We start from the raw sequence: 25,064 nt of genomic DNA on the forward strand, positions 1-25,064 counted from the left end.
ATACAACATACACCACAGAACAACTTCTGGTTCTGGAACCTCATACACAAAATACATTTCTTATTTACATTCACTTCTCAATTTTTATTCTATTTCTCGCATGGTCTTCAAATACAGTTTTACAGGTCGTTTTTTTCTCCTACAGATACTGTTGACCTAAAAACAGATGAATGAAAGTGGCATTCCAACCTTAATGAAAATTCATAACCATGAAAGATATGTCAGCATATCACTTTACAATCCTAGAATGATGGTATTGGCCTGACATTCCATAGGCTTATACAATTATCTCCTATAATAATAACAAAGTCATAGGAAGAAAAAATGTGGCAACTCCTTAAAAGCCAAGAAATAAGGCCACAAGCATCCTATGCTGTAATGTTATGCATCCAGATAAATGAGTTGACTCTGGTATCCATGAAGAAACAAAACTCTCCCACCTGAAAAACCAAGGTATCAGCTACTCAACATGCACTCAAAGCTGTATAAAAACTAGTGGCATTCAGCTCTGACTTACATGAAATCCCATAGCACAACTCAGTACCTCTCTCTAAAAATGAAATTAACTTGTCTCAAATTAAATACTTCGCTACTGCATTAAAAAAAAGTTCACATTCTGCAAAGGAAAAAAACATCATAAATCCTGCATGTGACTGCAGCGAAAGACCAAATGCAGGGTCTCCTTACAGGTTGCAGACAACATTCTTGCAGTCTTAATGCCATCCATTATAGGTTGCCTAACTTCTATGCAGCTGGAGGCTTGTTAAACGGACTGAAATTCTTTTGCACACCACTGAAAAAAACCCAGAAAAATTAAAAAGGAAGATAAAGACAGCTGATGGCAGCAGGGGGAAGCAGCAAGGTGAGGTGTACACTGAGGTGTATACCACTGGCCAATTATCTATCAGGGACACTGGGACTTCTGTGAAATACCAATTTCATAAAAGATGCAACAACCTCACTATCAGATCCCACACCATGCTGATTCCATCCTATAGCCAAACACATCAGACCTGGGTAAAAACATTAAACTCCTGGAACATTTAAAAGTAGGTAACCATTTAAATAATGTGTAAAAATGTGCTTATTTTGGCATTTCTTATAGAAAAGTTATTTGATACAAATGTGCAGGACTTGAAGACCCTGATTTAATCAAACTCGTTTAAACAGGCTTTGAAACATGGTGACTGTTCCAAGGAAAAGTCCCAGCTGTGGGCCAGCTCTCTCCCTCTCACCGTCTTCCATCCACAATCCCGTGCTAATGTTACCAAAATTACCAGGTCTGGCAGACCACCCTGTGAATTGCTGTTTCAGTCCCAGGATAATGATGACAACCTCAAGCGGTGACAAACTGACGTCTGAAGGAAGGATTATTTGGGATCCACTCCCCTTACCCAAGATGGTCAGTTTCCAGCCCAGGACATGAGGCACTATAAGAAAGGTCAGTGCTGAGGGCAGATTCGTTCTCCATTGTGGTTTTAGATTATTCAAAAGTGCCATCTCGGACCTATACCTTTTCACTTTTCAAAAGAAAAAGTTACAAAACTGGTAAACAAAACGTTAGTCAGCATACAGCTAAGTTTATATACACTGAAATTTACAAGTTTCTCATTAAGTGACTTCTGCCACAGACCACTGCACATTTGTCCCTAACAAAGCACAAAGCTTGCACCAATGGTCATTAGAAGTGACAATGGGTCATTGCTTTATCAACAAGCATAAAGATAGTAAAAAATAGAATTGTAGCTACTTATCTTTAAATTTGCTGATTGACACAAGCAATCCCTCCCATTTCTGCAACTTCCAGTTGCCCATCCTGCTCTATGACAGAGAAAAAAATCTGCATCTTTAATTCTGCCAGAGAACACTTTTCTGTTGACATATGAATGCAGAGAACTGTCATCAACCACAGCGCTGACTGAGAGGGATTCCTCTGAGAAGCTATAGCCCATGCAAGATTCCTTGGCACTTCACACAGGACCAGGAGAGGATGAGGTTTCTCTTTGTTAAAACGGTGTTTTCAGCAGCATTATCCTCTTCCAACAAATTACAGTCTGAATGGTGATGGGTGATTTTCGCATAGCCCCTTGTACTAAGCTGGCTTATTGCTGGCTTTGTGCAGCTAGACCATAAGAAGATCCCCACCACTACCTGCCCAGCTGTTAAGGGACTACAGTACTGGAACAGTTCATTGTCAAGCACTTCACAGGCTTCTTCCAAGGATAACAACATCCTTTGGAAATCCTTCCATTTTAGCAATTTCAAAACAACCCAGCTTGCTGTAAAATTCCAGGATTCTTTTATCATCTGGTCTCACTTCACAAAAAGCCCCACGGGAGCCTGAAGAAGGAAGAAAGGAAACGAAATGCTATAGGAAAAGTTACTGTAAAAAGTGCAGTCATCAAATATTACTAGAGTTCCAACCTATTTTAACATTTAAACCCAATAAAATCACTGATCCAATTCCATATGGAACATAGTGCCCAAAAGAGATCAGATTTATGGCAAGACAGCTGACCACCCCCTAAAGGGGCTGCACGTTGCAGAAATCTTATCAATATGACAAACCCTCTGTGCACCTTTTATTTCACATAAAAGCATCTCGAAAATCTGATGTTGGCTCAGAAAACAGAAGTAAAAGCAGGCACCAAATCGTGCAGAGGCACTGTGAACCTCAGGTGCATGGTAAGGCAGACAGCCAAGTGCTTCCCCATATTGTAGGTTTTGGTAATTACCCACCAGTGCACACTGATGCACATCAGAAAAAGCATCATTCCCAATGCCAGCAGGGGAAATATAAACACTTCTGTGTTGTTCAAGATGCAAAAACGTGTGCTCTCATTGCCAAATTGCTCCCTTGGTTCTTCCTATTTTCTAATTTGTAGGGTAATGGCTAAAGTGAAAAGCTACCTTTTACCAAAGACAGCTATCTGAAAGCTTTTACAATTATTTACCTAAATCTAGAGTGCCAAGTATGTCAGGAATCGAGTATCTCAGGCTGACATGCAAATACAGGATGTTAATATAACCATCCCAAGTTTGCCTTGCATCCTAGAACTAACATGTAATTAGGAATAAAGGAATTTTGAGTGCAAGTAGCTTACCATTAGCCTTTAGAGAAGAGAGCAGGCAGGCCATCATACTTTTGGCCACGCTTGGATCTGTCACTTTTTTATGAATATCAATCTTTATCAATGATGGGAAGTTGGCAAGGAATGATTCTGGTAGTACTTCTTGCTCTTCATGGAAGCTTAGCATTATTTTCTGAAAAGAATATAAGAAACAGACATTTAATCATTATCCAGCTTTTAATTTTAATTCATCTTTATTAAAGAAGCTTGCTTTGCTCACAGAGTAGACCTATAAACCAGCATGCTCTTCAGCTACACTTCTGATGGCCACTTTGTTCCTTTCATGCTGAATTGCTCTCTCTACTCCAGATAAAAAGACAGACTACAGAACTACCTCAGACTATCAAAGGAAAAATGCAAGATTCCTTGCATGGCTTCTCAGTAACCCACATTTCTAAGTGAGAAAAACCGTAACCTAAACCATAACCAACAGTTTGTGCACAGAGATTGCTTTTCTTTGCATGGGCAGTTTTAGCTCTAAATATCCTAAGCTTCCACACATCTTTAGTTCACAACAGTCTGGAACTATCTCTCATGTCCATACAGTTATCTCATCGACTATTTGCCTCAACAAAAGCAAATTTTTCTCTAGCTTACAAGAAGCCTTATTGGTTACTAAAGCATGTTCTTGATCACTAAAGACTGTTTCAAGTGTCCAGGAAGGTCTCTGGGAATATGACATCAGATGTTAACCTCATGCAGCTCATGGGAATGGAACAATAAAGTGAAGTAATGCAGAAGCAGACAAAGGCAAATCTGAAATATACTCAAGTAATTTCCCCTGGTTACTGAATTTTAAAACCTTTAGGGAGCACTGCCTCAAGTAAACAAGCCACCTAGCTTTACTTCCTGTATAACTATCGTAACAACCCAAACTAAGACTTCACTGCTCAAGGAACAATAACATCAGCAACCCCCACATTCTTCTTCAGTCAAGTTTAAATGCAGTAATTTCAAATCCATAAACTGCTATCACGCAAACTCTTGCAGGGAGAACCTCTGTTCAAAGTTACTACTTCAAACTTGAGCTACTTCAGGTTCAGAATCACACCAGCTCCTCTGGGCTTTTATCACAGCCATACAGGCAAAAGCCCAGAGAGACGGCTCAAAGCTAGCCATGCCACCCTCAAGCACGAAGGAAAAGGTGATAACTGTTTCATCCAACGACCGAAAGTGCTACAAGAGGTAAAAAAGGTTATCCAAGAGTGGAGGGTACAGGTGGACCTAAAAAGCAGTTAAGAGAGACATTGCATTCATCTCTTGTGATCATTAGTAACTATTACCAGGAAAAGCAAATACCAGGTAAACTTTCCTAAAAGGAACTTAGATAAAACTGTAAAGCAACTTCTGGGCCTGATTCTCCTACAGCTTTGTCCACACCTCTTTCCACATGCAGGTGGGAATCTGCACCTCTTAGTACTAAACACATTCCTTTACTTGGCAAGAATGCGTAATTTTTCACTACTTCTAACAGCTCAGTGACATAATTTTTCTGATTTTTTCTAAACACAACTCAAGATATTTTAGTAAGGTGAGATGTCATTTTGCACCATTTACAGTTGTCACACTCCACAAATACCTCATAGATTTTAACATCAAAACCAAGTGCTCTTTAATTTGTTCTCCATACTTAAACTGATGTGATTATCAGGGGTTAGTCTCACCTGCAGCAGAGGGAAACTAACATCTCATTTCACAGAAGAACAGAGCAGAAGCAATCCTTCATTTTCAAAATACACTTTTCTCTAGATTGTCTTACATTTACTGCATTGATTGCCACTAAAGTACACCTCATGGGTGTATTTCAACACACAGCTGTATCTGAATGACAGTAAATTGTTTTCCTGCCACCATTCTAAGATGTCAGATGCCACACTCACTGAAGACTTGAGAAAGGTATGAAAACTGAGTAACACATGGAAGCTCAAAATGAAGAAAAACAAAGACCTGCTTTGGAAAGAAAGAGTTCTGACCCTGTGAGTTATACCAACCTCTGCCTCAGACAGCTCCTTGTCACTGTTTGGTTTAGTATATTTTTCTTGCATGAAAGGGATCCAAGACATTTTGCACTTTTTAATGAAAGGAGTCACATCAACCGTTCCCAAAGCATAGCCACATATGCCATCCTCATCTTCTAAGACGAAGCAGTAGTCCAGGCTGAGGGTGAGCAGACCTCCTACTAACCTGCAGAAAAAGCGTCCAAATTCAGTCAAAAGGAGATCACTTTGAACAAGTATGCTCTTCAGGTACTCTGGAGGAGAGTCTACAGTCAAGTAAAGAAGGGACAGAATCCTCCAGTCACAAAATTAGTTCCTACAAAGCATTAATTAACAAACCGATCAGCTGTCAAAACTCAGCTATGAGCAACATCTGCACTTCAGGATCCTGTAATTTAATTCCATACACACTGCTCTTCTGACTCACCAGTGAGACAAACTTCCTTCACCTTCTGCCCTCAGTTCCTCTGCTGCCATTACCACCCTGTTCTTCCATCTTCTCTGTTTTTTAATACCAGCTACACGTCTTTTCTTAACTACCTTCCTGTCACTCACAGAGTGGCCTTTTTACAAAGTCCTATCTAAATTAAACACTTGAGACATACAAAAAATTACTCAAAGTAGGTCATTTTGCAGTTCAGATCTCACTTGTCATTGCTTATTCTTTTTAAAAGTTGGTACAGGTAATCTGTAACATGTATTTCAGAAAAAAACCTCAAGGTAGTCAGCTGGGAGATTGAGACATATGGCATCTTTAAGAAACCTAACACCAGTTTCCTGAGGCATGCAGAGGGCAGCTTGTGGTGGTGGGGTTTTTTTGTAAATCAAATATTCTTTGTGTTCTTCCCACACGTGCACTTTTAAAAAAATTCAAATTAAACACAGTGTCAGGACTTCATCCTTCAGAATCACCTTTGTAGATCACTAATTCCTAATACATACTTGTCTCCAATTAAATCTGGTAAACTATGGAAGGGTTGATCAGCTCCATCAGCATACATTTCTCTGCAGATCTTATATACAGATGCCTAAGAGAAGAGAACAGATGATTTCAAGTCATTACTCACATTTCAAAAGCTAAAAACTTTGTGTTGAAGAGATTTCATCAACAGCTCCCCTGTAAACTTGTACTGACAGGCATTTGAGTTACACAGAATAAGAGTAACCATCTATGAGAAAGGATTTGCCCATTTCCCCCATCTCCAAGTAACTCTTAAAGTTGCCCTTCAAAAGCATTGTGGTTAAATTGGATGGCTGCAGGTCAACCTCCTGCACATTTTAACAGCTCAAGTTTAATCTCACAGTCAGCCCAGCTCTGAAATCAAGAACCTTGCTACACAGCCCTTTTCAAATCCTCCAATATGTATGTGCAACAATTTAACCACTGTGACAGACAGACACACTCTGACCTTCTGCACATTAAAAGGCTTTGGCTGAACCTCTTTAAAGAGTAAACTTGTATCAGATGAACTTTAAAGAAGAAACTTTACATTTTCCAGCTGAAAGGCTTTATATTTGCTAAGTCCCTGGCCTCCTTTCATAATAAAGGAACTTCTCCTCAGAAAAAATATTCTTTATGAATGTATGTTTAGCTGCATCACCAATTGTTTAGATGGTTTAGAAATATCATTTTCATTGCCTACATAGGAACAAAAGAGCTTAGGTACAGCCCTGCACTAAGATATGGAAAAGGCTGTTTTACTGCTTGTGCCAACAGCACAGGACAAAGCTAACAAAGTAGCAGGTGAAAGACTTGTCCTCTTCAGCTAGTCCTATCTGACTGGCTTCGAAGTCAGGATTCATTTCAGCCACTGCAAACTCAACCTAGATACTTATGTTTCAAAAGAAACATCTCAATGTAGCTACAAGTGCAAAAGTTCAAGCTACATTAATCCTTGCACTGTTTAAACTACATCTATAAAATGAGTTAACTACTCTTCTTGCTAAGCTAAACAGGATGAAGCTATAGAACAATCTATTCAGCAGGAAAGAGAGGGGAAAAAACTAATCAATGATGATGAGCATCAAACCAAAGTACCATTCTTTCAAAATCAAACCAAGAAGTTCACAAAACTAAAACAGTAAGAATAGCTGAAGGATCACCACATTTTGCAGCTGCATTTTGAGACATGGTACCAACACTCTGCCTATATAGCTGTGAGTCAACAGCTATACACACCCACTGCTAAAGTTAATGCATTGCATGTGTCCCTGCTGCAAGAATTCCTCTACTAGCCACCACCAACTAACTTGCCTTTCAGAGACAGGCAAGGTACTTGCAGATTTAAAAAGATGGTGGGGTGGGAGACTGGAAATCAAGATGTGGGTGTACATGTACTGTTGCACAGCATATTGATGAAACACAGGCAAGTAACTTAACTTCAGTTTTCCCCTAAGCTTGCATTTGCGCCTTGCCCAAGATACTGGGACATCTATTTCATTAAGGGATGAAGGGACTCGGCAGTAACCAGTGTTGCCAAAAAAGGAAACACACCACTAACAACAACAGTGACAAGCATCAAAAGCAGTTACCTCATCTTTAGGAAAGTAGGGTCGTATGGTGTACACTTTGGAAGTGGGTGTTAATGGAGGTGGTTGAAAAAAGAGGTCATTTGCCCCATCAATAGGCAGCAAACGCTGTGAAAACAAAATACTTAATATGACTGTATGAACAACAAAACCTATGACTCTTGGGTGTGCACTGCAGACTCCCAAATTAACATTTGCTACTTGCAGGCACCCCAGAAGAAGGTGGGGTTGGTATGCTTTACAAATGCAAAGACCTTATTTGAATAGAAAATATCCAATTGGTGTTTTAAAATATGCAGTTGAAACAGCACATTAAGAGTCTGTTAATCTTATCTGCTTTATAATACTTTTTACCAATCATATCTACACTGTCTCTGTATAAGAACATAGAATGTCAGGAGGAAAGGTTTGGTCTGAAGAGGGTTAACTGGCCAGAGGAGACGCTTTATCCCAAAAGCAATGCGCTGATTCAATTTGCTGCGCGCGCAGAGCACCTGTGAGGGGGGAAAAGTACAGCGCCTGAAAAATCCATGAACAAATCTGAACATGGTATAAACAGCGATTTAAAAACATCTGCCAATTTATTTCGTTGCAACAAAGCACAGTACAGCTTTATTTAGAGAGGAATCAAAATTTGGAAGACTACGGCTTTTGCTCATGGAATTCCCAACGGCAGACAAGCGTGCGCGCATTGTGCAATTGCGGGCGCAGATAAAAATGCTGTGCGACCTGCAAAGAAACAATGTGAAATGTACAACTAAAGTCGCTGCGCTTCGCATGCGCGTGGGACAGGCAGCATCTCCTTGAGAAATTACTGTAGAGAGGGGAGGAAAATTATTTTAAACCAAGATGTAAGGCTAATGGGCTTTGGACCAGAAAGCCTTCGGCAGACCAATCCTTCCAGACCTCTGATGTGCAACAAAAGGTTTCTCATAAAACAAAGAAAATGTCATTCAGTTGTGAAGTCATATTGATACCTGGAACTCTCCTGCTAGACCACCTCTAAAGGCCCAGGGTTCTTGGTCTCCACTTAAGAACTGTGCTGAAGATTGACTACGACACCCTGTTGAGATCAGATCCAAGCGGAGAATGTTACGAGAAGGGGGATTTCCTGGGTGTCTAACATGTCCAAAAAGCTAACACACACTTGTGGAAAAAACTCTCTAACTGAGCTAGAATCCAGGGCTGGGGGGCTGAGGCTGTAATAATGTATTCTTTATAAACACTTTGTGCTTGCGGCAGTATGCCAGAATTTTTATTGCCTATAATCAACTCATCTAAAAACAGGTGAGATGACTCAACTAACACCTCAAATCCAGACCAGAAGGCACAAGAATGGTGCCAAGTGCAATTATATAAGCTTCCCAGATATTTTGTACCTTTTTTTTTTTGTATATTTGTGGCAGAAACATGCACTTTATCTATGAAAAGATGACATCTTGGAAGCTACATGGCTCAATAGCTACTAAAAGAAATTTTAGATCAAACAAATGCCATTATCACAGCCCCTTGAAAAAAAATGGACCTTTCTGAAGTCACATTTTAGTAATGATTGTTTCTAATCTTGTCAGAAAACTAGGACTGGCAATATTTGCAAACAGTCCAGAATAGTTCGGGCAGCCAGGACAGGTATGAAACCGTATTCTGGCATGAGAATATGCAGATTTACATAACCCAGGCTGTACCTTCACTATGCTGCTGGCACGTTAAAAAGCTACATAGCATTAACTGAGTTAGCTCACAATTTAAGCAGTACACCCTGTTGGTGACAGATAACAGTTTTGCTTTCAGCATCCTTATTTTTGTCTTCCTCAAGCACATCAGATACATTAGGGTCCCTGCTAATCAGTCAGCCACAACAGGCCCACCAAAGCACTCAGCTTTAGTTTACTCAGCTTTAGAAAAGAAACTTCTATTAGCTGTTTAATTTTAAATACTGTTCTGCCAGCAAGGCACTACAGCCTTCAACAAACAACATAAATAACAATTATGTAGGTTAAAAAAAAAAAAAAGGCATTGTAACTGGAGATTTCAATGACCTGCCTAGTTTTCTGACAAGATGAGCAGCGCAAATACTTTTTCCTTTTGTGGACACCAATATACCTCCTGTTCAAGTAACAGTCTCAGATCAGTACAGACAAGTATGTTGTGCTAGTCAGAGAGTCCCAAAGTGTGCCAAGTTTGACATTTATGACAGTTCAGGAATATGTTAAATGCAAACTACCCTACATACGATAAATTCCAGAAACAATGAAAGCATTAGAATTTGAATTTGGTTTACTCCCACATTTGAGAATTCTCACTCAAAAAGATACCCATCACAATGAGGTTTAGTCAGTAACTTGGAAGACAGTATCTGTCTGTACTTTGAGACTACAACTTAACTAGCACTTCCAATTATTACAATAAAGAGCTGTGTGAATGAAGAGCTGTATAAATGAAAAACATAGTTAATGCCTTGGTCGCTGCGCAAATGTGACTTCAGTTCATGCCTATTGCACACCTAATCTATCTGAGCTGCCTCACAGACAAAACCTTTCCATTTTAATTAATTAATGACGACGCGCTGTGAACATCTGGCGCTGTCCATCCAATAGCAGTAGAAACTTGTGCTGAGGGTTCTCCCATCTGTACACAATGGGGAAGAAGACAATAGAAGTCATTAGTAATCCATAGTACTGTACAGCCACACTAATTTAAGGGACTGAATGCTAGCTGGACTTGGGAGGAGAGGTGAAGAAAGTGAACATTCAGTGGACCATTGAGCACACCATTGTGAAAACTAATTTGTTTGGATTTGTAACGTACTTACTAGCTTTACATAATTACGCCTTTTTTCAAAAACCTTTGCTCTGTATTCACATTAGTGATAAAATGCAAGCTGAAAACAAAAGCATCCCTTCTCACAGAAGAAACATTAGCATATGAGCGTTAAACTGTCAAAAACACTTAAAATTAATTTCTCATCTAATACTAGTTTGAGTACCAGAACAGAACAGTACCGATACAGAGCTGGCATCTAATGTGAACTATTCAAAATACTGGATGTATTTAAAGACGTGAACTGAACTTTACAAGGACATTAAAAACTGAAGACCATTTCAGCTAAAATCAGTAGGTAGAATGTCAGTTCTAAAATGTAGTCTTCAGTTGGGTCCTCAATATTCAGAAATTACAAGAACTGCTGTTCTCTTCTACAGCTTTGGCCTGAAGCTTTAAACAGATTAAAAAGTGAGCATTCCTTCTACCTAAAGGTCAACGTTCAGCAAGGACAGTAAATTTGGGGGAGTTGTGTCACGCTGGTCTTGAAATTGCACAGATTAAAGCTTTTAAACAGCATCAGGCAGAGTTGTTAACATACTACAATGCTGCAGATTTCTTCCCAAGCTAGTTTTCTTCTCTGTACTTCACAGAAAGCAGTCTTAAAAGATCTTCTTTATCAACCATATAGGGATCAGATATTTAATAAGCACAAAGCACAGAAAAAGTTGTTGAGCACGGACTGACTTGATGACATAACAGGCCTGCTCTGTCCCTGCTTAAACCTGCCAGTGTTTAAGAGTATCATTTAAAGACAATCCAAACACTAAGATTAGAACAAGGCTGTGTAATGGTTGACCACTGTGAGGTTTGCGACAGCTACAAAAAGTGTGACGTGAGACCACCAGCTTTGCTGCCTGCTGTGTATGTCATCAAGCAAGTCCACAGCATATTCCTTATTGAAACCTGGAAGTGAAATGAGGTCACTAGAATTACCCAGGCCATGCTGGTGCTATCTGCCCTCTTAGGATTGCAAAAAATCTTTCAGGAAAAAAGAAAACAAAAAAACACAACAAAAAAACCCCAAAAAGCCACACATTAAAAAAACAGAAGGAAAAAACAAAACCAAAAAAACCAACCTGCTTCAAGATCAGTTTAAGTCTCAGACTATATCTGTCTAGAGAGCTCCATAATTTCCACCCATTATCAAAAAATAATTTTAAAAAATTAACAATTTGGAAATCTTTAAAGGAAATTATTTTGCACCAGAATAGCCTTACGCTAAAGCTCGCATGCGCACAGGGCTGGGAGGATCAGCTTCCTCTTGGCCAGGCCCATTGAAAGGTCGCTTCTGCAATTCTTCTGTTGAAGACAGCAAGAATGTTATCAAGACAGAGCAAGCAGCAGATGGCTGATGTGGTCACATTTCGTAGCGTCATTTCCAATCTTACACCAGGGTATCCAAGGAGTTACATGGCATAGAGTCCAGTGTGCATTCAGTCAAGAGTAAGTTAAAGTCAACACTTACGTGTCAGCTGAGATTCAAGTTTCATTAGCCCAAGAAGAAAATCATGGTCTCCAATCTTAAACATCCAGCAGACTCCTTACAATACCAAAGCAAATTCACAGCAAGCATTGCTTCAAATAGTGAGACAGGAAAACCTTTAAAACAGGGTCAAACCAGACCCCATGTCCAAGAAAACACATTTGCCTACTATTTTGTTTTCCCCGTGGGCTAATTAAAAACAAACAAAAAAATACACTATCTGGGATTATAATGGCTCCCAATGCACCTACCTAACCACTGCACAAAAGATTTCACCATTGACATAATACTCTTGATATCCCAGACGTAGGAGTACATGTCATAAAGAATTGTTCTGTTGGCACAATTGGAGAGGCGAGTGAACATCCCCATGACCAAGCTGCACATCTCTTCAAACTTGGCTGCTCGGTTACGCCATTCTTCTATCTAAAAAACACCCACAAGATCAAACACAGCCTTCTAGAGACGTATTCTACATATGGAGGAGGACAATACAATTAATTACTTCACACATTAAGATTACCACATCACACATGACTCACAGGTACTCTCTATGGCTGTTAGAAGTGAGGCCAGTGTGGGGATCACTGGTCAAACACAGTCACCAGACTGCCTTTGTGGCACTAAAACAGGGCTTAAACCAGTAGATTTCACTGAAGGAATAAAAATTACTGTGACCTGAGGGTAGTTATACACTACCCTTCAGCTTTTAGGAAGCTGAACACCAGTCTCTATAACAGAGAAGAGATAACATTGCTCAGAATTTTCATTGAAAAGGAAACAAGATTCACACTCACTTTTTCAGCATCCTTTCCTTTGCAATTAACACTGACAACACTGCTATTTGCTCTGAGCCACTGGAATTCTCTCAGCATCTGTGCACCTTTGGGCCCATGTTCATAAGGAAGGTAAAACAAGTCAGCGAGAAGCTGCAAGTCCTCTAATGTCACCGGTTCTACTGTGTAGAGAGGCTTTTCATTTGGCCCAGGCACAAACTGTTCTTTGTTTATTTGCTCATCAGTCTGCATAGGGGCAACGTCGCTACCAGAGTCTTCCTGCATAGACATCTCTGGGGACTTTGATTCAGCTATACTCTCCTTATCGGTATCCATTGGCTTCAACTCCTCTGCCATCTTGGCTTCGGCAATATCTGTCAGTATCTGATTAGCACTCTTGTCTGTGTCATCTTGTTTTTCCACCACCATATCCATTGGTTCCTCATCAGATTGCTTCTTCTCCTCCTCCTTCCCCAGGGCTGGTGACTCGCTGCTCAGGGCTGCCCCCTGACTCATGATGGGTTCTTGGTAAACTGTGGTAACCACAGTTGCTGCATTTAACGAGGATGGTGACACCAGAGGCCCCACATCCCCTACAGTAGTTTTAGCACCACTGTGGGCCACTTGCCTACCTGAGAACAAGAAAAAGCAAGTTAAGGGTTTTCAGTATCTGCCAACTAAGGTACAAATCAGGCACTTCTGAAAACCATGGATGCCATGGCATCTGATAAGTGCATCTTCCTTCTTGCATTTTGCCTGTTCATTTTTGTCATTGTAATTCTAATTAGAGACTTGATCTTCTGGCAAGTTTCCCCTCCACATAACTGATAAGCAAAGACAGGATGGGAAAAAATGTTAGCAAAATTAGTTAATACTTGTGTGCTGCCAGCAGCATTTCTGACTATGTCATCAGAATAAAAAGCTCTCAAAGTTAACTTTTTTACAAATCAGTTGATGCAGAGGAAATTTCTTACTTGGATATAGAGCACACTTCAAAATACACTTAAATACTTCATTTGCAAAAATGTCTTTAACCTAGGAAAAAGGGAGATACTCAAAACCTGAGTGGACAGTCTTGGGCAAACTTCTCTAAACTCACCCTGCCTGAGTAAGGTGTTAGACCAGGCAATGTCAGGAGGTTCCTTCCAATGTAAACTGACTAGTGAGAATGGAGGAAGATGACACCTTAATTACTACTCCTCTCCCAATGTTTTTGCTGTAGCTGAGTTTTAGAAAGATTTAAAACCCTCCAGCAGGTCAAAAAGGTAACTGCACCAGAGCAGAGTTGGGAGAAGTTCTTCCATTCCACCACCAGTTACCAGAGAAGGGCACTCTGACCACCTCAAACCCACATTTGAGAAGAACAGATTTTACCTCAGATCCCAAGCTTCCATTGCTACAAGAAAGGTGTACAAAGCTGAAAGAAACCCAGCTGGTTTCTGCAGACAGAAGCTCATAAAAATCAAGCTATCTTAAAACACCTGGAACAACAGAGGCTCTTCTGGGGCAGAACTAATGTTTATAATCATATAACACCCACACAGGAGAAAGACTATTCCTACTCTCTCAGGTCCCACAGAAGCCTAGAAACAAGTGGGACTAGCAAGATGCAGACTCTATCTTGTCAAAGGATCACATGTCAAGGTTGCTTCTGCTGATCAGCCAGGGCACTACAGGCACACTACAGAATGCCAAGCATTCTTCTACCTTTAATAAAGTTTCCCCCATTAGCAATTCAAACTGAAAAGTATACAGATTTCCAGGATCTGTAAAATAGTTTTAATCTAAATGCAAGTACTGAACATTTAACCCCATACTCTGCCAACCCCAGAACAATAGCAAATCAAACTCACTGCTGTATTGCTGAGGTACTCCGAATTCCTGCAACCATTCTGTTAAGGCCAACTTCAGGGCCATTTGTGGGCTGTAGAGAACATCTGTTTCAATATCTTCATCACTCCCCTCATTTTCCAATTTAATCTGGATAGAAACTGTACTGTCTTCAGTATCAGCTACAGAGAGAAGTTTTAAAAAGTTATCATGCAAGTTTCTTTTAAAAGAAAAATCATGTTAGACAAGGCATTCAAAAGCCTTACTTTGAAGAAGGACAAAGCATTACATTCTAACTAAACAAAATGGAAAACTATGGTCACCATCAGTGTCAACACAAACAGTATAGAGAAACTAGACATTCTGGCACTCAGAGTCTCTCTTCCGATCTGAACTGCTTCCATTCCAATGGAATCAAATCCAAAGACATAAAATTCGGGAGATTAAACTGCTTGCTTAGAGTGCTTTTTTATACAACCATAGATATGTCTCAAGATACAAGAAATTCTCTGATAGCATGTGCTACAGATACTACCCAGGAAGTCAATAAAACAATCTAGATACTTCTTATCGTTCAGACAATTGCCATTTACTTATGGGACAGAAAAATCTAGGTGACCTTGGAAAGAAAAGGTTGGTAAGGAAAGGCTAGAATCATTAAATAAAGCAAAAAATCAGTATGTCTTGTATGGTTAAGCATAGATCCCAACAAACAGGTATGAATACTTACTCATTACCACATCTTTTCTCACGCCATTCATGTTAGACTTGTACCAGGTTGCAAGCGTGTGAATAGCAACATAGTTGGCTTCAAATTCACAGTTTGGATTGGTCAGAACTCCCTTCAGCCGAGGGATAAGCTCAGTTGACCGACCTTTGTAAGGCCCAAGAAAAAGTCTCTTTTGATCATAATCATTAGCATGAATATTATCCCAGATAACTGGTGCTCTCCTGATGATCTTAGATACTTCTTCAATGGATTCTACTGGAATGTCTTTGGATACAACTTTTGGACCTAAAAGAAAAACAGGATAATCAGAGAGCTTGGCATACTTTTAAAGATTCACTCCCAAAGTGGCTGGACAGTTTATTTTACTAAATACTTTGAGAAATAATTTTTTAAGACAAGTAGGGAATTAAAAAAAAACAATCCAGCAAACACCCAAACAAACAATTTTTACCTGTCCACAACACCTCAATGCCAGGGAGCAGCTTTTCTCCTACAGTCCGTAAATATGGCGACTGGGCAACATTAGGATAACAGAAAGTTCCACAGTACTCTGTACAGAAAAAGAGAACGTTGCTTATAGTAGAAGGGTGCCCATGTGTGACATCATACCCAACTGTCCCACAAAGACATTGAGAACACCACCATCTGAGAAAAGTCTATAAAATTAATCAAGAAATGCCCCAAAGTCTAAAGCATAAATGAAAAGGACATAATGAATGATACTTCACATAAAGATAAAAAAGGAAAGGTAGAAAGTTTATTTAAAATAGCTCAAATGTCAACATTCAGAAAAAACTAATAGAGTCCATAAATAGAAGGGCAGGCTACAGCAGGCAATATGCAATAGAAACAGAAACCCCAAGAGTGATTATGAAATGCAAATACCTAAAACATTGACACCAGAAATGTGTCTTTAAGTTAAAGAGGTCTGCAACAGAACCAAACTACTACAGTGTAAGGGAACAAACAAATTAACAATGATGATAACATTGCTACTGAATTCCATTTTCTTTGCAACAATCTATACTACTGAACATAGTAATTCTCTCTCCCTTACAATATTCTTGCAGGTATAAGAGGAAGCTTGCAATTAAAAAAAAAAATTAGTGACTGGACTCATGTGCAAGTCATCTTATTTTTCAGTGAATAAATAAATAAAGCACCTCTATGACCAGTAAAAGCGGATACTTGTATTAAAACAGGTACCGAGTGAGCACAGGCTGTGCTGTACCTCTATTTTAAAGTGATTCTAACAAAGTCACAGCTAGCCAGAGTAAGAAGCAAAAACACTTTGGTACAAGTCAAATAGCAGCCTTCCTTTAACCTAATTTTCAGTTCAAACTTCTTGCATCATTTTACCAAGTTGCCTTCTTTGCTTGGCATTAAACCTGTCAAGAGATGTGTAGATTTGGAAAAACATCTGCACATGTTTTAATTACTTAAACACTTCCTTGTAAGTAAATTTATTTCAACAACCCCAAAATATTCCTTAAAGCAGTGAGTAAATATTAAACCAGTGTTTCAACCAGTAAGATAATATGACCCTTCCTTTAAAGCTGATATAAATTATTAATATCATTTTACCTGTAGGACAGAAAAGGAATGTGTCTGGTTCTCCTAGATATTGATAAATTTCATTTGTGATTGAGACTTGAGCATGAGCAAAGGAACTGAAAACTTCTTTGTCTGCTGCACACATGTTGTGATCGATATCATCAAACAGCAGTGCAAAAGATCTGCAGCCAAACTGGGAAACCTAATACAAGAGACAAGAGGAAAATGTTATTTTTTTTTAATTCTTAAAGCTTTTTTAAAATCAACCCACAGAATTTTTATAAGGAAAAGTTACAGCAGTGAGGGAGAGAAGGTAGGGGAGGCAAGACAAACTTTGGTGGCAGTGAATGCCTATTTCTAACTCACTGCTCTGCTTCTCTCAAAGACTAGACCTCTGAAGGTTGCAATCGGTTCCAGTTTTAACAATCCAAAGCTGATGTCATAGGACATACAGTTGGAAAAACGCTAATGCTGTAACAGCTTCTGGACAAAGGAAAGGAGTCAGTCGGGAAAACAAAGATGTGTATGTCAGGTCTGCCTCTGAAGGGGCTTACTGTGGATAAAGAGCTCTTGCTTTAGAAATACATCTTTACTTCAAGGCCCTAAAGTACTCTGAAAATAAAGACCCAAGAACAGTCTTCAGAATCCAATAGGAGACTTTTTAAAAAAAAAAATCTAGGCGATCCCCAGCCACTTCTGCAATGCAACCCTAAGTCTCAGGATAAAATCCTGAAGCAAACAGGGGTCCACAAAAGCTGGCTGATATTTAAGGATCACCTTTTCCAGGCCCAAGAGTGATGCATTCCAACTAAGAGAAAGTCAGGTAAAAACTCCAGGAGGCTTGCGTGGATGAGCAAACAGCTCCTAGAAGAGCTCAAACTTAAGAAGGAAGCATAGAGAGGGTGGAAGCTAGGGCAGGTACCCTGGGAGGATTACAGAGAGATTGTCCGAACAGCTAGGGATCAGGTTAGGAGAGTCAAATCCCAGACAGAATTACATCTCGACGGGGATGTAAAGAGCCATAAGAAAAGCATCTATAGATATGTTGGGGATAAAAGGAAGACCAAGGAAAATGTAGGCCCTCTCCTGAAGGAAACGGGAGACGTAGCTACACAGCATATTAAGAACACTGAGGTTCTGACTTTTTTGAATCAGTCTTCTCTGACAAGGGCCACAAAGATCATCAAAAGGCTGGAGCACCTCTCCTATGAAACCAGGCTGAGAGCTGGGGCTGTTCAGCCTGGAGAAGAGAAAGCTCCAAGGAGACCTTTTAGGAGCTTTCTAGTACTTGAAGGGGCCCTACAGGAAAGCTGTGGAGGGGCTTTTCACCAAAGAGGTTAGTGATAGGACAAGGAGTAAAGGTTTTAAACTGAAAGAGGGTAGATTTAGGTTAGACATCAGGAAGAAATTCTTCACCATGAGTGTAGTAAGGTGCTGGAATAGGTTGCCTAGGGAGGTTGCGGAAGCCCCCTCCCTGGAGGTGTTTAAGGCCAGGTTGGATGGGACTTTGTGCAGCCTGGTCTAGTGTGAGGTGTCCCTGCTCACAGCAGGGAGGTTGGAACCTGATGATTTTTAAGGTGCCTTCCAACCTTAACCATTCTATGATTCTATGACTTCCACTGGAAGTGTTCAGAGACACCAAAAAACTTAACACTAGTGCTGAAAACACTCAAGAACTAGTGAAAAACTGTGAGAGTGAGCAAGGTACTGATGTTTTCAAATTAAGTAGCACTGCAACTGTGGAAACTGTCACACTTACCTGATCCAGCTTGCGTTTCAATGTGGATACCTCTTTAGGATTGGAGAAAGTGATATCAAGTCCAGGCGAGATTGCATAGATGAACTCTATCTCATGTTCTCGTGCAGCTGATATTAGGGTCATTAGCTGCTCTGTAAATCAAATCCAAATATTTCAGAATAATTTAACAATTAAAAAGATGTCTCAGAAATCTTAAGTAAATTATAAAACGCAGATATCCCTGCTACCATAATAAAATAAAAATTTGCTAGAATTTCTTAAAACTAGCACAGAAAAGAGCTCCAAATTACTTGCAAGAGTTCTCAGAAATTATCCTAAAATAAATATAACAACTGTCCTTGCATTGTTATTTTCCATATTACAATTTTTGAAAATATAAAGAATTATCTTTATCTCAATGATGCAAGACAAACGTGGTTGTAGTCTGTTTCTACAGTATGCACACCAACACTTCTGGAATTATTACTTACTTTTCCCACTTTTGTCACACATACTAAGAGACAATTCAATGTAGTAACAGCACCATGCACGACACATTCACATACTACTCACATGACTGAAGCTTAGCGCACGAGCAAAAAGGCTTTTTTAATATCACTGTGCAGAAGTAGTTGCTTTAAGAAACAAACTCCAAATATAATCTTCCATATGATGAAAGAGAATTATTTTTAGAATATTTAACAATCTTTATTGTTACTGACAATTATCTTGCAGTACCCTTTAGATTACATTTCTGCAGTGCTCCGAAGTGGCCTCCAAGATGGATTACTTAATTTCAAGCGAGTATAATTTTTCCCCTCATCCAAGGAAAATTATAATCCCCACAGGGTAATGAACACTGTAGAGCCCATAAATGCCAGAGGTGGATAAAAAGCCTCACACCAGCTTAAACATGTTTTCTCTGTTCTGACTAAAAATCAGAAGCTGCTCTTCTGGCTGGTACTAGCTTTGTTGAGACAAGAACTTAATGAATCATGCAAAAGAGAATGCTATCCGCTCATCTATCTTTTCTGAAGCAAATAATTTCTACTTCAAAATCCAGTCCAGATGTTCAAGAGACAGAGGAATAATTTTCCCTTGTAAAAATAAATCTCGTAAGACAAAGCCTAAAAGCAGTTTTAGAAATAATCTGCAGATGTATATAGTAAAAAGAGGTAAAGCCATGCTTGTATGAGAGCTCCACTAAATACATCTGCAGGGTATTAAGAACAGGTCTCCACTCACCTTTGGAAATAGCTACTGTGACTGAGTGCACACAAACATATGTAGCAGTGATCAATTAATTCAAAAGTCTACTTAAATAAAACACAGAGGGGAAATGAAGGCAATTACCTGCTTCCTCCACAGAGTACATTTCTCGCCAGAACATCCTGTGCTTGTAGTCATCCTTCGGAGCATACAGGTATGTATTTAGTCCCCACTTCTGAAGTCTATAAACATAGCAAAAGAGTCCTTCATTGGGAAAATAGTCTATCAACTCAGGAATTCTATGTTTTACTTGATCTAATTCTTTTTTAGTTCATTGAACATTGTGTTATACTATTAAGACACAATAACTTTACACACAGCTGATATTGGACAAATCCAATTTAGGCAATAAGGTAAGGTGAATGAACCCCCAAGAATACTGATATCAGACAAAAAGCTGCCCTAGGTTAGAACAATACTTCTCTTCAGGCTTAAGTGGAAGATTATGATCATATTGTGATGGAATGTGCTGCAGTAAGAGGAAGCATGACTTGCCTTCTAAAAAGTTCTTTCCTCTGCTCCATAACCCAAGGTCTTCCATAAAATCCTACAGGAAACAAGATTAAAATTATCCAGTTAGATGTTAGATTACGCCTGCTCCCTAAAACATGATATTACAACTCCTGTTTCTCTTCTGCTGCTGCTACATTCATCAAAAGGCTTCCAAAACCAGAAAGGAGAAAAAAATAATCTAGCTAATCCTAATGCTAGACAGCATTAGGAAAGTGTAATAACCTAAATTTTAAATGCAATTTTAATTATTTCTTATGATCCAAGGTCTTATAATTTTGGCTACTGAAGCAAATAATTTTGAGAATCCAAACTGTAATCTTGAACTTATGCCCTTGACAAGTCAAGTCAGCATTATTATAAGAGCAGACTTAACAATCATAGCCTAATTAAACGGTAACTCCAGACACCTACAAAATAGATTTGATTATAATGTGAACACTGAAAACACTTGAAAATATTTACCAGCTCAAAAATGCTTAACCCATGGTACAGATGAAAATGTTAGGTACACACAGAGAGTACATAAATACAGACGGAGGTAGATGATGTGTAATTTAAAAAAAAAAATGTGCAAGTGAGTCAACAAAATGCTTAGGATTTTATTCCTTCTATTCAGTGTAATAGGATTCCTGTCAAAATCAACTCGCAAGTCGATAATCTTAACAGTTCCCACAAATTTACAAGCTAAGACTACTTATTTGAATAATCATTACTCATCTACACAAGAGGTTTTGGAATAGTTTATATCTAAAGCCATGGAACTCCATGGAAATTGTAACTGCTTCTGGTTTTAAACCTAATCCTTCCGTTCTAGAAACATAATACTTTAAAAAAACACCCTCAATGTACTCTTAGTCAAGTAAATTCACTTAGACATATGTGCAAACAGTTCAACCACAAGTGGGCACTTCAAAACAAAGCTTTAGCTTGGCAACCTGAGCAAAGACTAGAGCCTAAAATAACACTGAAATTTAATAAGCTCTCATAGTCAAACTGCATGGCCACTCAGTGATGAATGATGTTCCTAATACACAAAACTCACGAGCTCCCACAGAACACTAGTTAAAAAGGTAGACAATACCTTCACTTCCAGAATTGTTCATCATTGTAAATCCACAAGTATTTGGTCTCAGAGGTCAAAAACACCCTCCTATCACCTTTCAAAACAGATGCAACTGAAGTATTTTCCATATATTAACCAGTTACCTGCTAAGTGAACCATGCTCTTTTAAGAATCTTAAATCAGGCTTAAGTTTTAAGCATTAGTCTCTCAAAGAGTGATCTAAGACTACCTGGCACCACGAAGCGGGAAAGCTGAGTAACTACTACTCCACACAAACTGCAAGTGACAAACTGAGGACAGTTAAGCAGAGAAACAAACAAGAGCACAGCTGCAAGGCGTGAAAACCTCCCAGTTTATTTCACTCAGAACAAATGTCTCATTTTCACTAGCATTACCTAATTCTGGCTGATGCTGCCCTGAGGAAGCTCAACAACCACAAAAGGAATTAGTTAGTATGATACCTAATGAATACCACTTATGTCTCATTGCTTGTTCAGAACACACTTGCTTTATCTGACACTCTTTCAGACCTACTAGCCTAAAGCAGAGCAGCGACCTTCTATAAAAAACCCATGAAAATCAGGTAACAAACTAATTATATCAGACTGAAGAGAACATGCTAATCCAAAGCAATACTTTTCCATCTGTCACCACTTTTCTTAGATAACTAATGTCACCAGCTAATGATAATTCTTGGATCTTCTGAGTAACTGAGAAACGACCTGGTTTTGTATTTCAGGTTAATAAAAAGACGACAGATCATGAAAAACACCTCATCCCAGTTACCACGGTCACCCCATCACTAAAAGGCAGGATATCCTGGAGGAAGAGCACCAGAGCTTCATGCTGAGTACTCTCTTAGATCTCATTACTCCCCAAAATAGTGAATTAGATATCTGTCATAAGCTCTTCCAATTCTTTGGAGTGCACACACAGTATTTGGCCAGCCCCCTCCGCCTCCTTTTCTACAAAGATCCAAACACTCCATCTCATTGCTTTAATCCCCACCATACCTCTGGTTTGTCTTAACTACTGCATTATGTTTAAGTATTTATCTATGCTTCTGAAGTTAATCCCTGTTTTTCTCTTAACCCTGTAATTCTCTTGATGCACTAAAGAGACAGATGTTCCCACCCACCACCATGTACCTAATAGGCCACAACAGATTTTTCTGTTGTTTTGTGGGGATTTTGGGTGTGGTTTTTTTTAATCACTTGCCTAATTGATTTCCCCCCCCCCGCTCCATGTGTACATTAATGTTAGACTGGAAACTCCTAACAAGTGTTAGACTGCCTCACTGGGCAGAGGCCATTTTCTTGCTTTGTATTTTACTCACTACAGTCAAGAACACCTGCACCAAAATATATGCAGATGAGATCAACAATGTAACTAAGATGACAAGAAAAATAATTATGGTATACACAGTGGTTCTGATATAAACCTGGATAAGCCGATGATCCATGAAAATACGCTGTTACAATCTGTATTTCTGTTCACTATTGTCTGTCTCCAAAGCCTTCAATTTTGCATCTATCCTCACAGAATTAAGTCTATTAACAAAGTAAAGGCATCTCTCTACACATTGACAGCATTTAAGCTTTAGTAAGTGCTAAAAAAAATATGGGCATTAACTGGGCTTAGTGCACTTCACACCATGACATTTGCAGGAGCCAAATGGTCTTTTTTAAAATATATGAATAAAAGCCATTCTGCAAGCAATGCAGAAACTGACTTTGATAAACCGCCTGTTTCACCCTCCATTCCATCTGTTAATAATTTGTTCTCCTACTGGAGATTCATTATAGGTAGAGAAAGAATAGCAGTCCACAGGAATTCAGAAGAATTCCAAATCAACTATTATGCTAGGAATAAACCGTCTTTTCTTGCTGGCTTTCAGCTTTAGCTGACCTCTCAGAAATGCAGATAAATTCTGTAGTTACTGAAGAAATGCAGAAAAGTCCCTTTATTTTGCAAGTTCTGCAACAATTTAAACCTTTTAATGCTGCAACTATACCAAAAGACAGAAAATTATTGTTCTACAGAGCAATAAAAACAGTAAGCTGCAACATGTTTGAGAGCAGGAAGCATTTAATATTAATTTTAGAACAGATGCCTATGGAATCACCTCTTCCTTTCCCAGGAAACTGAACCTGAGCCTCTGGTGCACAAGAAGAGGCTCTTACAGCTGTGATAATGGCACAGTAGCTCGCTTTCTCTCTCTTGCTTCCCTCTGTAGATGTGTACTAGCAAGCGAGCTACAGAACTGCCTCAGCCTCCATAAGGAATCACCGGCCCGCCAGGCCTGCCCTCACCCCGCCGAACAGCTGCCATCCAAGGGCACTCCCTGCCAGCGAGGGAGCAGCTTCCAGCACAAGCCCCAGAGGCAGCAGCCCCGCCCGGGAGCCGCGGCTCCTCCCCGCCCCCCAGTCCTCTCTAGCGGGGGGAGCCCCAGCCAAGAACCGCGCACCGCCCTGCTCGCAGGCCGGGCTCCTTCAGGGATCGGGGCAGGAGACGGGGAACAGCAACTAGGAACCAGACCCCCCTCCCTGGTCTTCTGCCGATATCGCCCCCGGCCCGCTCCTCCCCCCACACCCCCGGTCTCCCAGGGATTTCGGGCACCCCCTCCGAGACCTCTTACCTTCGACGACGCCGCAGAGGAAGCGGCGGGATCCCAGCGCCGTCTCCGTCTCGGTGTCGGTTTCCTCGCCCCCCGGGACGGGCCCCGCGGCGGCGCCCGGGGGCTCTAAGGGGGCGCCGGGCACCCCGGCCGGGCTGGGACTTCCCTGGGGCTCCTCCAGCGCCGCCTGCCCCTCCTTCTGCACCATCCTGCCGCCCGCCGCCAGGACCCCCGCTCGCTGGGCCGGGCCGAGCCGAGCCAACCCGCGGCCTTCCTCTCTCCTCTGCTCACCCCCTTTGTCTCCGCCGCTCCAGGCCGCCGCCGCCGCCGCTTCCTGTTTACGGCGCCCTGCGCCTGCGCGGGGAACCGGCCCCAACCGGTCGGCACCGCTCTGCCCGCAGCCGCGCCGCGCCGAGGCGCGCGAAGGGCCGGCCGGGGGCGCCGCTGCCTCCGCGGGGAAGAAACAACGCGGGCCTCCGCGGGGCCGAGCAGCCCCGTCCCGTCCCGTCCCGTCCCGCCGCGCCGCCCGGACCGCGCCGCTGGAGCGGGAGCGAGGGACGGAGGAGCGGGAGCCGCCTCAGGGAACGGGCGGGCGGAGCGGCTCGCGCAGGGCGCACGCGCGGGACGCGGAAGCGCGCGCACTGCGCCTGCTCGGGGGGGGCGGCGGGGGGAGGAGCGCGGCTGCGCCGGCCCAGCGCGCGTGCGCGGAGAGCCCGCCGCGGCCCTCCCGTGCGCATGCGCGGGAGGCCCCGGGAAAGGGGCGGGGCGTCGCGCAGGCGCGGGGGGCGGGGGCCGCGCACGCGCCGTGGGCTCGGTGTGGGAAAGCGGGGCGGGGTGGTGCGCGCTCCCGCGCTCGCGGAGCTGCGGCCTCGGGGGGGCGGGAACCCGCGGAGCTGCGCGCGCCCGCGGTCCCGGCCGGTGCGGGGCTGGGAAGCTGCGACCGCCCGTCCGAGCACCGCAGAGGCGCGGCCCAGGGTCCGACCGCAGCTCCGGCCTGGGGGCAGCGTGTGG

General features: G+C 41.3%; 1 protein-coding gene across 3 annotated transcripts; it reads right to left on the reverse strand.

Annotated features, from left to right (window-relative positions):
• Positions 1–69: 69 nt before the first annotated feature.
• Positions 70–24,654, reverse strand: OGA (O-GlcNAcase). Of its 3 annotated transcripts, XM_051617478.1 has the most exons (16): positions 24,075–24,654; positions 20,356–20,407; positions 19,945–20,042; positions 18,613–18,743; positions 16,884–17,055; positions 15,751–15,849; positions 15,300–15,584; positions 14,593–14,751; positions 12,761–13,371; positions 12,215–12,389; positions 8,635–8,720; positions 7,661–7,765; positions 6,071–6,156; positions 5,123–5,315; positions 3,105–3,264; positions 70–2,340 (listed from the first exon to the last, which is right to left on the reverse strand). In XM_051617478.1, the coding sequence occupies exons 1-16, from the start codon at positions 24,259–24,261 to the stop codon at positions 2,204–2,206; spliced, it is 2,736 nt and encodes a 911-aa protein (XP_051473438.1). In that variant the 5' UTR covers positions 24,262–24,654; the 3' UTR covers positions 70–2,203. The 3 variants fall into 3 exon arrangements, with proteins under 3 accessions (XP_051473438.1, XP_051473439.1, XP_051473440.1); XM_051617479.1 differs by lacking the exon at positions 7,661–7,765 and having other exon boundaries at positions 24,075–24,648; XM_051617480.1 differs by lacking the exons at positions 8,635–8,720; positions 12,215–12,389 and having other exon boundaries at positions 24,075–24,648.
• Positions 24,655–25,064: the final 410 nt, after the last annotated feature.

Source organism: Apus apus, chromosome 4 (genome assembly GCF_020740795.1).
Source record: "Apus apus isolate bApuApu2 chromosome 4, bApuApu2.pri.cur, whole genome shotgun sequence".
Lineage (NCBI taxonomy): Eukaryota > Metazoa > Chordata > Aves > Apodiformes > Apodidae > Apus > Apus apus.